Consider the following 15,760-nt stretch of genomic DNA (forward strand, 5'->3'; position numbering starts at 1 on the left):
CCGACCGGAACCAGAACCCTGTGTCCCGCAGGACCGTCCTCCACGCTCACGGTTCTGCTTCTCCGCAGGTCTGGGCCACGAGGGGATCTACAGGAAGAACGGCGCCAAGTCCAGGATCCGACTGCTGATGGACGAGTTCCGCAAAGACGCTCGGAACGTGAAACTGCGGATCGGGGACCATTTCATCGAGGACGTGACCGACGTTCTAAAGAGGTTCTTCAGAGAGATCGACGACCCGATCTTCATGGCCGAGCTGCACCCGCTGTGGCAGGAGGCGGCCAGTGAGTCCGGTTCTGTTCTGACCACAGCTCTGCTGCCGGGGTTCTGGTTCTCTTCTGGCTTCTTCAGGGTTTCAGTTCTGTTTCCCACACAATTCTGGCTGGGTTCTGACAAGAACTCTGCTCAGAGTTTGGGTTCCAGCTGCAGGGACCCGGAACGTTGCTGTGATTCAATCTTTACCAGACAGGAAGTGGGAGTCCAGAGCAGAACCAGAACCTTGTCTGATGCTGCCAGCGTCCTCACTAAGACTAAGAACGTAGAGAACATGGACCCGGTTCTGAAGTCCTCACTAAGACTAAGAACGTAGAGAACATGGACCCGGTTCTGAAGTCCTCACTGAGACTAAGAACGTAGAGAACATGGACCCGGTTCTGAAGTCCTCACTGAGACTAAGAACGTAGAGAACATGGACCCGGTTCTGAAGTCCTCACTAAGACTAAGAACGTAGAGAACATGGACCCGGTTCTGAAGTCCTTCCACTGAGACTAAGAACGTAGAGAACATGGACCCGGTTCTGAAGTCCTCACTAAGACTAAGAACGTAGAGAACATGGACCCGGTTCTGAAGTCCTCATTAAGACTAAGAACGTAGAGAACATGGACCCGGTTCTGAAGTCCTCACTAAGACTAAGAACGTAGAGAACATGGACCCAGTTCTGAAGTCCTCACTAAGACTAAGAACGTAGAGAACATGGACCCGGTTCTGAAGTCCTCACTAAGACTAAGAACGTAGAGAACATGGACCCGGTTCTGAAGTCCTCACTAAGACTAAGAACGTAGAGAACATGGACCCGGTTCTGAAGTCCTCACTAAGACTAAGAACGTAGAGAACATGGACCCGGTTCTGAAGTCCTCACTAAGACTAAGAACGTAGAGAACATGGACCCGGTTCTGAAGTCCTCCCTAAGACTAAGAACGTAGAGAACATGGACCCGGTTCTGAAGTCCTCACTAAGACTAAGAACGTAGAGAACATGGACCCGGTTCTGAAGTCCTTCCACTGAGACTAAGAACGTAGAGAACATGGACCCGGTTCTGAAGTCCTTCCACTGAGACTAAGAACGTAGAGAACATGGACCCGGTTCTGAAGTCCTTACTAAGACTAAGAACGTAGAGAACATGGACCCGGTTCTGAAGTCCTTCCACTGAGACTAAGAACGTAGAGAACATGGACCCGGTTCTGAAGTCCTCATTAAGACTAAGAACGTAGAGAACATGGACCCGGTTCTGAAGTCCTCACTAAGACTAAGAACGTAGAGAACATGGACCCGGTTCTGAAGTCCTTCCACTAAGACTAAGAACGTAGAGAACATGGACCCGGTTCTGAAGTCCTCACTAAGACTAAGAACGTAGAGAACATGGACCCGGTTCTGAAGTCCTCACTAAGACTAAGAACGTAGAGAACATGGACCCGGTTCTGAAGTCCTTCCACTGAGACTAAGAACGTAGAGAACATGGACCCGGTTCTGAAGTCCTTCCACTGAGACTAAGAACGTAGAGAACATGGACCCGGTTCTGAAGTCCTCACTAAGACTAAGAACGTAGAGAACATGGACCCGGTTCTGAAGTCCTTCCACTGAGACTAAGAACGTAGAGAACATGGACCCGGTTCTGAAGTCCTCATTAAGACTAAGAACGTAGAGAACATGGACCCGGTTCTGAAGTCCTCACTAAGACTAAGAACGTAGAGAACATGGACCCGGTTCTGAAGTCCTTCCACTAAGACTAAGAACGTAGAGAACATGGACCCGGTTCTGAAGTCCTCACTAAGACTAAGAACGTAGAGAACATGGACCCGGTTCTGAAGTCCTCACTAAGACTAAGAACGTAGAGAACATGGACCCGGTTCTGAAGTCCTCACTAAGACTAAGAACGTAGAGAACATGGACCCGGTTCTGACGTCCTCACTAAGACTAAGAACGTAGAGAACATGGACCCGGTTCTGAAGTCCTTCCACTAAGACTAAGAACGTAGAGAACATGGACCCGGTTCTGAAGTCCTCACTAAGACTAAGAACGTAGAGAACATGGACCCGGTTCTGAAGTCCTTCCACTAAGACTAAGAACGTAGAGAACATGGACCCGGTTCTGAAGTCCTTCCACTGAGACTAAGAACGTAGAGAACATGGACCCGGTTCTGAAGTCCTTCCACTGAGACTAAGAACGTAGAGAACATGGACCCAGTTCTGAAGTCCTCACTAAGACTAAGAACGTAGAGAACATGGACCCGGTTCTGAAGTCCTCACTAAGACTAAGAACGTAGAGAACATGGACCCGGTTCTGAAGTCCTCACTAAGACTAAGAACGTAGAGAACATGGACCCGGTTCTGAAGTCCTCACTAAGACTAAGAACGTAGAGAACATGGACCCGGTTCTGAAGTCCTCACTAAGACTAAGAACGTAGAGAACATGGACCCGGTTCTGAAGTCCTCACTAAGACTAAGAACGTAGAGAACATGGACCCGGTTCTGAAGTCCTCACTAAGACTAAGAACGTAGAGAACATGGACCCGGTTCTGAAGTCCTTCCACTAAGACTAAGAACGTAGAGAACATGGACCCGGTTCTGAAGTCCTTCCACTAAGACTAAGAACGTAGAGAACATGGACCCGGTTCTGAAGTCCTCACTAAGACTAAGAACGTAGAGAACATGGACCCGGTTCTGAAGTCCTTCCACTAAGACTAAGAACGTAGAGAACATGGACCCGGTTCTGAAGTCCTCACTAAGACTAAGAACGTAGAGAACATGGACCCGGTTCTGAAGTCCTCACTAAGACTAAGAACGTAGAGAACATGGACCCGGTTCTGAAGTCCTTCCACTGAGACTAAGAACGTAGAGAACATGGACCCAGTTCTGAAGTCCTCACTAAGACTAAGAACGTAGAGAACATGGACCCGGTTCTGAAGTCCTCACTAAGACTAAGAACGTAGAGAACATGGACCCGGTTCTGAAGTCCTCACTAAGACTAAGAACGTAGAGAACATGGACCCGGTTCTGAAGTCCTCACTAAGACTAAGAACGTAGAGAACATGGACCCGGTTCTGAAGTCCTCACTAAGACTAAGAACGTAGAGAACATGGACCCAGTTCTGAAGTCCTCACTAAGACTAAGAACGTAGAGAACATGGACCCGGTTCTGAAGTCCTCACTAAGACTAAGAACGTAGAGAACATGGACCCGGTTCTGAAGTCCTCACTAAGACTAAGAACGTAGAGAACATGGACCCGGTTCTGAAGTCCTTCCACTAAGACTAAGAACGTAGAGAACATGGACCCGGTTCTGAAGTCCTCACTAAGACTAAGAACGTAGAGAACATGGACCCGGTTCTGAAGTCCTCACTAAGACTAAGAACGTAGAGAACATGGACCCGGTTCTGAAGTCCTCACTAAGACTAAGAACGTAGAGAACATGGACCCAGTTCTGAAGTCCTCACTAAGACTAAGAACGTAGAGAACATGGACCCGGTTCTGAAGTCCTCACTAAGACTAAGAACGTAGAGAACATGGACCCGGTTCTGAAGTCCTCACTAAGACTAAGAACGTAGAGAACATGGACCCAGTTCTGAAGTCCTCACTAAGACTAAGAACGTAGAGAACATGGACCCGGTTCTGAAGTCCTCACTAAGACTAAGAACGTAGAGAACATGGACCCGGTTCTGAAGTCCTCCCTAAGACTAAGAACGTAGAGAACATGGACCCGGTTCTGAAGTCCTCACTAAGACTAAGAACGTAGAGAACATGGACCCGGTTCTGAAGTCCTTCCACTGAGACTAAGAACGTAGAGAACATGGACCCGGTTCTGAAGTCCTTCCACTGAGACTAAGAACGTAGAGAACATGGACCCGGTTCTGAAGTCCTTACTAAGACTAAGAACGTAGAGAACATGGACCCGGTTCTGAAGTCCTTCCACTGAGACTAAGAACGTAGAGAACATGGACCCGGTTCTGAAGTCCTCATTAAGACTAAGAACGTAGAGAACATGGACCCGGTTCTGAAGTCCTCACTAAGACTAAGAACGTAGAGAACATGGACCCGGTTCTGAAGTCCTTCCACTAAGACTAAGAACGTAGAGAACATGGACCCGGTTCTGAAGTCCTCACTAAGACTAAGAACGTAGAGAACATGGACCCGGTTCTGAAGTCCTCACTAAGACTAAGAACGTAGAGAACATGGACCCGGTTCTGAAGTCCTTCCACTGAGACTAAGAACGTAGAGAACATGGACCCGGTTCTGAAGTCCTTCCACTGAGACTAAGAACGTAGAGAACATGGACCCGGTTCTGAAGTCCTTCCACTGAGACTAAGAACGTAGAGAACATGGACCCGGTTCTGAAGTCCTCACTGAGACTAAGAACGTAGAGAACATGGACCCGGTTCTGAAGTCCTCACTAAGACTAAGAACGTAGAGAACATGGACCCGGTTCTGAAGTCCTTCCACTGAGACTAAGAACGTAGAGAACATGGACCCGGTTCTGAAGTCCTCACTAAGACTAAGAACGTAGAGAACATGGACCCGGTTCTGAAGTCCTCATTAAGACTAAGAACGTAGAGAACATGGACCCGGTTCTGAAGTCCTCACTAAGACTAAGAACGTAGAGAACATGGACCCAGTTCTGAAGTCCTCACTAAGACTAAGAACGTAGAGAACATGGACCCGGTTCTGAAGTCCTTCCACTAAGACTAAGAACGTAGAGAACATGGACCCGGTTCTGAAGTCCTCACTAAGACTAAGAACGTAGAGAACATGGACCCGGTTCTGAAGTCCTCACTAAGACTAAGAACGTAGAGAACATGGACCCGGTTCTGAAGTCCTCACTAAGACTAAGAACGTAGAGAACATGGACCCGGTTCTGAAGTCCTCACTAAGACTAAGAACGTAGAGAACATGGACCCGGTTCTGAAGTCCTTCCACTAAGACTAAGAACGTAGAGAACATGGACCCGGTTCTGAAGTCCTCACTAAGACTAAGAACGTAGAGAACATGGACCCGGTTCTGAAGTCCTCACTAAGACTAAGAACGTAGAGAACATGGACCCGGTTCTGAAGTCCTTCCACTAAGACTAAGAACGTAGAGAACATGGACCCGGTTCTGAAGTCCTTCCACTGAGACTAAGAACGTAGAGAACATGGACCCAGTTCTGAAGTCCTCACTAAGACTAAGAACGTAGAGAACATGGACCCGGTTCTGAAGTCCTCACTAAGACTAAGAACGTAGAGAACATGGACCCGGTTCTGAAGTCCTCACTAAGACTAAGAACGTAGAGAACATGGACCCGGTTCTGAAGTCCTCACTAAGACTAAGAACGTAGAGAACATGGACCCGGTTCTGAAGTCCTCACTAAGACTAAGAACGTAGAGAACATGGACCCAGTTCTGAAGTCCTCACTAAGACTAAGAACGTAGAGAACATGGACCCGGTTCTGAAGTCCTCACTAAGACTAAGAACGTAGAGAACATGGACCCGGTTCTGAAGTCCTCACTAAGACTAAGAACGTAGAGAACATGGACCCGGTTCTGAAGTCCTCACTAAGACTAAGAACGTAGAGAACATGGACCCGGTTCTGAAGTCCTTCCACTAAGACTAAGAACGTAGAGAACATGGACCCGGTTCTGAAGTCCTCACTAAGACTAAGAACGTAGAGAACATGGACCCGGTTCTGAAGTCCTTCCACTAAGACTAAGAACGTAGAGAACATGGACCCGGTTCTGAAGTCCTCACTAAGACTAAGAACGTAGAGAACATGGACCCGGTTCTGAAGTCCTCACTAAGACTAAGAACGTAGAGAACATGGACCCGGTTCTGAAGTCCTTCCACTAAGACTAAGAACGTAGAGAACATGGACCCGGTTCTGAAGTCCTTCCACTGAGACTAAGAACGTAGAGAACATGGACCCAGTTCTGAAGTCCTCACTAAGACTAAGAACGTAGAGAACATGGACCCGGTTCTGAAGTCCTCACTAAGACTAAGAACGTAGAGAACATGGACCCGGTTCTGAAGTCCTCACTAAGACTAAGAACGTAGAGAACATGGACCCGGTTCTGAAGTCCTCACTAAGACTAAGAACGTAGAGAACATGGACCCGGTTCTGAAGTCCTCACTAAGACTAAGAACGTAGAGAACATGGACCCGGTTCTGAAGTCCTCACTAAGACTAAGAACGTAGAGAACATGGACCCGGTTCTGAAGTCCTCACTAAGACTAAGAACGTAGAGAACATGGACCCGGTTCTGAAGTCCTCACTAAGACTAAGAACGTAGAGAACATGGACCCGGTTCTGAAGTCCTTCCACTAAGACTAAGAACGTAGAGAACATGGACCCGGTTCTGAAGTCCTCACTAAGACTAAGAACGTAGAGAACATGGACCCGGTTCTGAAGTCCTCACTAAGACTAAGAACGTAGAGAACATGGACCCGGTTCTGAAGTCCTCACTAAGACTAAGAACGTAGAGAACATGGACCCGGTTCTGAAGTCCTCACTAAGACTAAGAACGTAGAGAACATGGACCCGGTTCTGAAGTCCTCACTAAGACTAAGAACGTAGAGAACATGGACCCGGTTCTGAAGTCCTCACTAAGACTAAGAACGTAGAGAACATGGACCCGGTTCTGAAGTCCTTCCACTAAGACTAAGAACGTAGAGAACATGGACCCGGTTCTGAAGTCCTCACTAAGACTAAGAACGTAGAGAACATGGACCCGGTTCTGAAGTCCTCACTAAGACTAAGAACGTAGAGAACATGGACCCGGTTCTGAAGTCCTTCCACTAAGACTAAGAACGTAGAGAACATGGACCCGGTTCTGAAGTCCTTCCACTGAGACTAAGAACGTAGAGAACATGGACCCAGTTCTGAAGTCCTCACTAAGACTAAGAACGTAGAGAACATGGACCCGGTTCTGAAGTCCTCACTAAGACTAAGAACGTAGAGAACATGGACCCGGTTCTGAAGTCCTCACTAAGACTAAGAACGTAGAGAACATGGACCCGGTTCTGAAGTCCTCACTAAGACTAAGAACGTAGAGAACATGGACCCGGTTCTGAAGTCCTCACTAAGACTAAGAACGTAGAGAACATGGACCCAGTTCTGAAGTCCTCACTAAGACTAAGAACGTAGAGAACATGGACCCGGTTCTGAAGTCCTCACTAAGACTAAGAACGTAGAGAACATGGACCCGGTTCTGAAGTCCTCACTAAGACTAAGAACGTAGAGAACATGGACCCGGTTCTGAAGTCCTCACTAAGACTAAGAACGTAGAGAACATGGACCCGGTTCTGAAGTCCTTCCACTAAGACTAAGAACGTAGAGAACATGGACCCGGTTCTGAAGTCCTCACTAAGACTAAGAACGTAGAGAACATGGACCCGGTTCTGAAGTCCTTCCACTAAGACTAAGAACGTAGAGAACATGGACCCGGTTCTGAAGTCCTCACTAAGACTAAGAACGTAGAGAACATGGACCCGGTTCTGAAGTCCTCACTAAGACTAAGAACGTAGAGAACATGGACCCGGTTCTGAAGTCCTTCCACTAAGACTAAGAACGTAGAGAACATGGACCCGGTTCTGAAGTCCTTCCACTGAGACTAAGAACGTAGAGAACATGGACCCAGTTCTGAAGTCCTCACTAAGACTAAGAACGTAGAGAACATGGACCCGGTTCTGAAGTCCTCACTAAGACTAAGAACGTAGAGAACATGGACCCGGTTCTGAAGTCCTCACTAAGACTAAGAACGTAGAGAACATGGACCCGGTTCTGAAGTCCTCACTAAGACTAAGAACGTAGAGAACATGGACCCGGTTCTGAAGTCCTCACTAAGACTAAGAACGTAGAGAACATGGACCCAGTTCTGAAGTCCTCATTAAGACTAAGAACGTAGAGAACATGGACCCGGTTCTGAAGTCCTCACTAAGACTAAGAACGTAGAGAACATGGACCCGGTTCTGAAGTCCTCACTAAGACTAAGAACGTAGAGAACATGGACCCGGTTCTGAAGTCCTTCCACTAAGACTAAGAACGTAGAGAACATGGACCCGGTTCTGAAGTCCTCACTAAGACTAAGAACGTAGAGAACATGGACCCGGTTCTGAAGTCCTCACTAAGACTAAGAACGTAGAGAACATGGACCCGGTTCTGAAGTCCTCACTAAGACTAAGAACGTAGAGAACATGGACCCGGTTCTGAAGTCCTCACTAAGACTAAGAACGTAGAGAACATGGACCCGGTTCTGAAGTCCTCACTAAGACTAAGAACGTAGAGAACATGGACCCGGTTCTGAAGTCCTCACTAAGACTAAGAACGTAGAGAACATGGACCCGGTTCTGAAGTCCTCACTAAGACTAAGAACGTAGAGAACAGGTCTTCTGGCTCCAGCCTTCTCTGCAGAACCAGAACCAGAACCAGACATGGAGCAGCAGCATTTAGTTCCTATGCTCCACTGATCTGGAACAAACTCCCAGAACACTGGAAAAGTGCTGAAAGTTCCTTTAAATCCAGATTAAAACACATTAATTCAGGATTTTCACTGTTTTACTGAAACATCATCAGTTTAACTGTTTTTTAATATTTGCTTTTAGTTTCTGTTTTCCTGTTTTATTTTGTTTCTACATTTTATTCCAACTTGTTTTTCTTTTCCTATATTTTAATCATGTGCTTTACTAATAAATGTGCCTGCCTTGATGCATGGAGCAGAATTGTTCTGACCCGATCCTGGTTCTGTGCAGAAATCCCTCTGAAGCGTTCCCGGTTGGACCGCTACAAGGAGATCATCCGCAGCCTTCCTCGGGTGAACCGGACCACTCTGGCCGCCCTCATCAGCCACCTGTACAGGTGAGCGTGTTGACCAGCCGCGGCACGGCGAGCAGCTGCCGATTCTGACCCGGTTCTGACCCGGTTCTGACCCGCCTCGTCTCTGCCAGGGTCCAGAAGTGTGCGGACCTGAACCAGATGTGCACCAAGAACCTGTCGCTGCTGTTCGCTCCCAGCCTGTTCCAGACGGACGGGAAGGGCGAGCACGAGGTGAAGATCGTGGAGGACCTGATCGATAACTACCTGTACGTCTTTGAGGTAAGTGGACTCTGAGGAGCACCTGGAGGTTCTGGTGGAGGGCCCGGCCCAACCCGCTCACCTGTGGCGCCGTTTCAGATCGACGAGGACCATCAGACTCAGATCGAGCTGGAGATCAGCCTCATCACCACCTGGAAGGACACGCAGGTATCTGCACACCTGTCCCTTAACAGAACCGTCAGAGAGAGAGGATGGTTCCTCCACGCGCTGACAAATGGACTCGTCACATTTAAACATCTGAGCCGGGCCGAGCCGGGCCGAGCCGGGCCGGGTCGGCCCGTTTTATCGCATCAGAACCTGCTGCTCCACTCAGAGCTGGATCCTGCCTGAGTCCGGCCAGCAGGGGCAGCGTTGAGGCTGCAGCACATCCCAGACCCAGAGGGTCCGGACCTACGGTCACCCGGTACCGGCGAGTACCGGCACCAGGACCCTCCTCTTCCTCAGCCAGAGCTGATGAAGGAGTTTTCCATGGTCCTGCTGGAGAAGAGGTGGCCCTGAAGGCAGCACAGGTTGCTCTCCAACCTGTGCTGCCTTCAGGGGGCTGATCCAAACCCACACCATGGTCCAGCCTTCCAGAACCACACCGGGCGCCTTCCTGGGTCGGTCCGGCTGCTTTGGGAATGTGCTGCAGACTCGGATCAGGACCGAGGGATAGAAGCCGGATTTGGTTCAGGGTTAGGTCAGATTGGAGCAGCGGGTCGGTAGGGTCGGTACTCTGAGTGAATCCTGTTGGTTCCGGTTGGTGAACGGATCCGGGTCAGATTGACAGAACCGCTCTGTGTGTGCAGCTCTCTCAGGCCGGGGACCTCATCATCGAAGTCTACCTGGAGATGAAGATCCCCGACTGCTGCATCACTCTGAAGGTAACGTTACGCAATCACACCCGTTTGATTATGAAGATTATTATTAATTATAATTTAATGATATATCATTCAAAATAAAAGGATAGTTATAATTCTTTGAAATGGTTGTGATCAAGGGCTATGAGCTAATAATGATTAGTACTAACAATTGGTTTATTAATTAGCAGTTAAGAACTTATTTAAACCAGAAAAGTGTCATTTAACCAGTTGATTGGTTAGACTTGTCCTGCAAACTTTGATAACTTTAACTATGAATGCAATTGGAGATTTAATCCTCATTCCTTAATCACAAGCCAATGAAAATGTCTGTTTATTCGGTTAATAACTCAAAAGGAGATAATTCAGTAACTCTTAGAGACCATTCGATTTCTGACTCAAAATAATCACAAACACCTTTCACAAGTTTTTATTAAACTGATAATTCCTTGTTACAGCAATTATTCTGCTTAATAAAACACCAGGAAACACTACTCACTACTCAATAGAACATGAAAAGAAAACAAATGAAAATAAAGTCAATCAAAATGGATTAGCTGAGAGCTAGCAATGCTTAATCAATTCACAGACGATTAGAAACCTTATGGGCATCAAAATTATCCATCACCATCAACATGTCAGCACTTTGAGGTAGCAGCATTGAAAGAACATGACTAAATAGCGCTGAGCTAGCAAAGCTGGAGAACCCAAACAGACCTGATGCTAAGATAGAGAACACTTCTGGCAAAACTAGCCGCTAGCAATGTTCACACACCGTTAGCTTCTAACTGGTTCTAGTCCGGCTCCAAGGTAGCGCTCGGCTAACGGTAGCTAAGCTAGCGTGACTTTACAACTGCGGCTAACAGCCTCAGGCTACTCAGAGTCCCACCCAAGATGGCGACTATGACGGCTATGACCTCTGACTTTGCGTGCCATGGGTAAGATGGCGGCTCTTCAACACGGCAACATAACTCAGCCAATCAGCACGGCCCGTTTATCATCAAACAACACAGCAGAAATCACTTCTAACGCACACATAGGAAATATTCAGCAGTTAAACTCCCTCTGGAGTCCGTAGGCAGTAAAACCATCCCTGATCGGTTCTGCCCAGGCACAAACTAGCATCCTCTGCTTGTGTTGCTCCAGCAGAGGAGATGCTGGACGTCAGTCGGAGTCTGGCGTAACCTTGGCAACGTTCTCTGAGGAGCAGGAAACGCCACGTTCCCTGGCCCTTCTCCCACGATTTGTTTGGCCAAAACAAAACCGAGCGGCTCTTGTCGATCTCTGGAAGATGATGGAGCTTTCAGTTGATCAAAAGTGAATTAACCTTAATTTTAAAGACCTCCTGATTGAGGGGAACGTGATGCGTGGGCTCAGGCCAGCCAAGGAGCGAATCACGGACCCTGTGCAGCATGCAGGAACCAGCTGAACGTCTTCTCAACACCGCGCCGCTGCCACAGAGAAGAAAGAACAGTCCAGAGAAACTGTGTTGCATGCTGGGAGTTGCAGTTTGTCGCGTCATAATGGCATGATAGTATGTCCGCCGTCACCTGTCCTCCTCTGATGGTGTGACCTCTGACCCCTCAGGTGTCCCCCACCATGTGTGCCGAGGAGCTGACCAACCAGGTTCTGTACATGAGGAACGTCCCGGCTGGAGAAAAGGACGTCTGGATGACGTTTGAGGCCATAGAGGACGGCCAGCTGGGTGAGAGAGAGCTCCGGTTCTCCTGGTTCTGTCCGTCTCCTGGGGGAACCTGGGGTTCTTCCTCCTGACCAGTGTTCTCTCGTCCTCTCAGAACGTCCGTTGCATCCCAAAGAGAAGGTTCTGGAGCAGGCGCTGCAGTGGTGCAAGATGGCCGACCCGAGCTCCGCCTACCTGGTGGTGAAGAGGGTTCCTAAAGGAGAGGGCATCAACATCCTCACCTGTAGGTACCACACCTGGATCCACAGGTTCAGGTCCACCCAGCAGGAAGGTTCTGCAGTCCTGGAACCTCTGACCACAGAACCCATCAAATTTAGACTTTTAGTTTCTGTTTTCTACCTTCAGCCTTTATTCTAAAATATGAGTGACCCATCGTGTTGGTACTGGAGGCTGACCCGTGTTCTGATCCAACTATTATTTATTTAAAGAACCTTCTGAGATACAGATCCCAGAAAGCTGTAGAAAAAACACTCTGAGCTAATAATAAAATAACCAAGAGTTTTAGCTGCTTTTACCAGACCTGCAGCTCAGAACCAAAGAGTCCAGGTTCTACTGGCACCGTCTCCTAGTTTCAGCCCCGGGTTCTGCACAGCCAGCAGAACCTGATCACATGACCTCGCTTTATGTCAGGAACCTAAGCTCTGCTGACCCGTCTGTCCTTGTCTCCACCCGTCTGTCTCCACCCGTCTGTCTCCACCCGTCTGTCTCCACCCGTCTTTCTCCACCCGTCTGTCCTTGTCTCCATCCCACCCGTCTCTGTCTCCACCCGTCTTTCTCCACCCGTCCCCGTCTCCACCCGTCTGTCCTTGTCTCCACCTGTCTCTGTCTCCACCCGTCTGTCTCCACCCGTCCCCGTCTCCACCCGTCTCTGTCTCCACCCGCCCCCTTCTCCACCCGCCCCCGTCTCCACCCGTCTGTCTCCACCCGTCTCTGTCTCTACCCATCCGTCTCCACCCGTCTGTCTCCACCCGTCCCCGTCTGTCCCCCAGCTTATAAGTCTGAGATCATGAAGATCGGTTTGCTGCGGTGCAGAGAGGAACCTCCGAAGCTCCTTCAGGGAAACCGCTTCCAGGAGAGAACGTTCCAGATCCGAGACCACAAGCTGCTGCTGCTCAAAGACAAGAAGGTAGGCCGAGCTCCAGCTAGATTCTGTGAACCGGGCCGGACCGGGTCGGACCGCCCTGACTGGTCTGTGTCCTCGTAGAGCATCAAACCAGAGAAGGAGTGGGTTCTGAAGTCCATGAGGATCTACATCGGGATCCGCCGGAAACTAAAGGCGCCAAGCAGGTACCGGCACTGTTCTCAGGTTCTTCTTCATTAAGACCCGAAGCAGATCGGGTTCTGAGTTTTTCCTGTGAGACACGGCACCAGAAGGTCCAAATCAAACCCCTTAAACAGCCGTTGACTGAAACCTGGTTCTGATGGACCGGGACCAAACCGGGCCATTAAATAGAAGAGCTGCTGTGATAACATCTGTATCTGTGCAGGTGGGGCTTCACGGTGATGTCGGACAAACACCAGCTGTAAGTATCACCTGAGGACCAGAACCATCACCAAGGTTCTGTTCTGATCCAGTTTGATGGTCATTAGGTGACGAGCCTGACCCATCAGCTCCTCTCCTCAGGTTCCTGTGCTGCAGCTGTGAGGCCGAGCTGTGGGACTGGGTCACCAGCTTCCTCAGAGCTCAGGTGAGTCCAGGTGTCGGCCGCCTGCAGACGGACCCGGGATCAGAATCGCTCAGGTTCTGCTCTTTTTCAGAACGACGATCCAGGTCCCCCGGTGCTGCGGCGCCATTCCTCCTCAGACATCTCCAAGCAGAAGTTCGGCACCATGCCGCTGGTTCCGATCAGAGGAGACGAGAGCAACAGCAGCATGCTGTCGGCCAATCAGACGCTGGTAAGAGACAACAATAGAGTTTGGACCGGGTCAGGAACCGGCACGCCAGGACTTCAGAACCGGGCCTGATTCTGTTTCTTCTTCTCCTGCAGAGAAAATTACACGACCGGAGGACGCTGTCCATGTACTTTGTGAGTATTTAGGGCTTTAAACGGGTTCTTCCTGGTTCTGCTGCTCAGTTCTACCTGGACGAAGGTGGGCTCAGATAGCAGCACCTACGGCAGAACACCTGGAATTAAATCCGTATAAAACCAGACAGAAAACATCTAAAGGAGATAAAAAAATATAGAAAACAGCAGGAGAGAATCCATAAAACGTTATTTAGGATCTAAAACGTTTGTTTACGACTAAAAGCCAAAAACGGCAGAAATCTCCAGATTTGTAGAACCAGGCTGACCAGAAGCAGTTTCCCTTCCTAGAACCTGGTACCAGAACGTCCGGTACCAGAACGTCCGGTACCAGGTTCCTCCTCAGGTTCCTCCTCAGGTTCTGCCCTCTGCACGCCCACATTCAACCTGAAATGGTCGACGCAGAACAGCTCCCAGTTAATAACAGGAGTAAAAAACTGCTTTCATGTTGTTGAACAGAATATTTAGTCAAGAATGGTTACAGAAACAAGGTTGTTTATTTTTTTAATAAAGTTTTTTTATTAATTCCTACAATTTAAAACAAACTATTTCCCCAAATATTTAGATTGTTTATCTAAACAGGAAGAATTTTAAAGTTGTTCATAATTTGAAAAAGTCCAGTTTTTAAAAAGCTCTTTTTAAACATTTGTTCCATTTTAGTTGATTGGAATTTTTTATAACTCAATAAGGTAAATTAAGAATAAATCTAAGATAAGTTTTTTCAAGAATTTAAAACATAATTACAACAAAAAAACTTAAAAACGTTTAAGGTCGTCATAACTAAAAACATCAGAACCATCTTCCAGGTTTTAAAAAGTTTGACTGTGTTGATTTTTGTGGCTCTATTTTAAACCTGTAGAACGTCCCACTACCAGCTGCTGGGTCAGAACCTTAAACCTGGGGTTCTGTTGGTTCTTTCACGCTTTCTCTGTCTGTGTCCAGCCCATGAAGGTCCAGCAGGACTCATTCGAGGAGCGCTCCGAGTCTCCGGACCTCCCTGAGCCACTCTATGAGGAGGTGGGGGACTTTGGCCTGCAGGTCCTGAAGTCCCTGGAGACCAGCTTCAGGTCCAGCAGCATCGCAGAGACCCAGGAGGTCCCGGACCAGCCTCCTCTCAGGCTGGTCCTGTCAGACAGCGGACATCTGGACCACATGATCATCCCAGAGGAGGTGCGCTCAGCAGGAGGCTCCGTGGAAACGCTGGAGCAGAGCAGCAGCAGCAGCAGCGGAGGAGGAGGAGGAGCAGGAGGAGCAGACTGCAGTGCTCCCGCTCCGCCTGCAGGGGGCAGAGCGCAGCCACTGCCGGGGGTCTGCACGCCATCGCAGGAGCTGCTCCTGCAGGAGCTGTCCTCCGCCTTCATCAAGAAGAACAGTGAGGATGAGGAGGAGGAGGAGGAGCAGCCGTACGACGTCTGAGGGACTAATCTGAGGAGGACGAAGAACCTTGGACCAGGAAGGAGGCGGAGCCACGAGTTCTCATCCGTGCTGGGTCACCTGGTTCAGCTAGGATGGACCCACAGAACCTTCACGCACGCGGCCGCAATGATGTCATCATCATGTGACAGGAAGTGGAACCTTTGGGACAAACATCCTTTGACTGGTACCGGTTCCTTTTGGACTTGTTGGACCGGGTGGGTTCTGATAAAACTGAGATAAAAGCCCGGCGTGTTGTTGCAGGTGTTGTCCAGTGAGGGGCGCTACTCTGGACTAAGTTTATGTGCTCAATAAAACATTCCTGTTTGGGCTCAGAACCAACAAGCACCAGTTCTGATGGCCCAGAGTTTCAGACAGAACCAGTTCTGGGTCACATGTTCAGAAGAACCGGGCCTGAAAGAAGTGAACAATAAAGATCTCATCACAGTCCG

General features: G+C 48.8%; 1 protein-coding gene across 3 annotated transcripts in view; it reads left to right on the forward strand.

Moving 5' to 3' along the window:
* arap3 (ArfGAP with RhoGAP domain, ankyrin repeat and PH domain 3) overlaps positions 1–15,758 on the forward strand; it is a 40,247-nt gene extending 24,489 nt beyond the window's left edge. For all 3 annotated transcript variants that reach the window (XM_036127554.1, XM_036127556.1, XM_036127555.1), the window contains 14 exons: positions 69–281; positions 8,988–9,093; positions 9,183–9,330; positions 9,409–9,477; positions 10,119–10,193; positions 11,757–11,874; positions 11,966–12,094; positions 12,861–12,997; positions 13,076–13,158; positions 13,359–13,394; positions 13,496–13,559; positions 13,630–13,767; positions 13,860–13,898; positions 14,838–15,758. In XM_036127554.1, the coding sequence (XP_035983447.1) occupies positions 69–281; positions 8,988–9,093; positions 9,183–9,330; positions 9,409–9,477; positions 10,119–10,193; positions 11,757–11,874; positions 11,966–12,094; positions 12,861–12,997; positions 13,076–13,158; positions 13,359–13,394; positions 13,496–13,559; positions 13,630–13,767; positions 13,860–13,898; positions 14,838–15,311 (1,829 nt within the window). In that variant the 3' untranslated portion in view covers positions 15,312–15,758. The remainder of the gene's footprint in view (positions 1–68; positions 282–8,987; positions 9,094–9,182; positions 9,331–9,408; positions 9,478–10,118; positions 10,194–11,756; positions 11,875–11,965; positions 12,095–12,860; positions 12,998–13,075; positions 13,159–13,358; positions 13,395–13,495; positions 13,560–13,629; positions 13,768–13,859; positions 13,899–14,837) is intronic.
* Positions 15,759–15,760: the final 2 nt, after the last annotated feature.

The sequence above is a fragment of the Fundulus heteroclitus genome, chromosome 23 (genome assembly GCF_011125445.2).
Source record: "Fundulus heteroclitus isolate FHET01 chromosome 23, MU-UCD_Fhet_4.1, whole genome shotgun sequence".
Lineage (NCBI taxonomy): Eukaryota > Metazoa > Chordata > Actinopteri > Cyprinodontiformes > Fundulidae > Fundulus > Fundulus heteroclitus.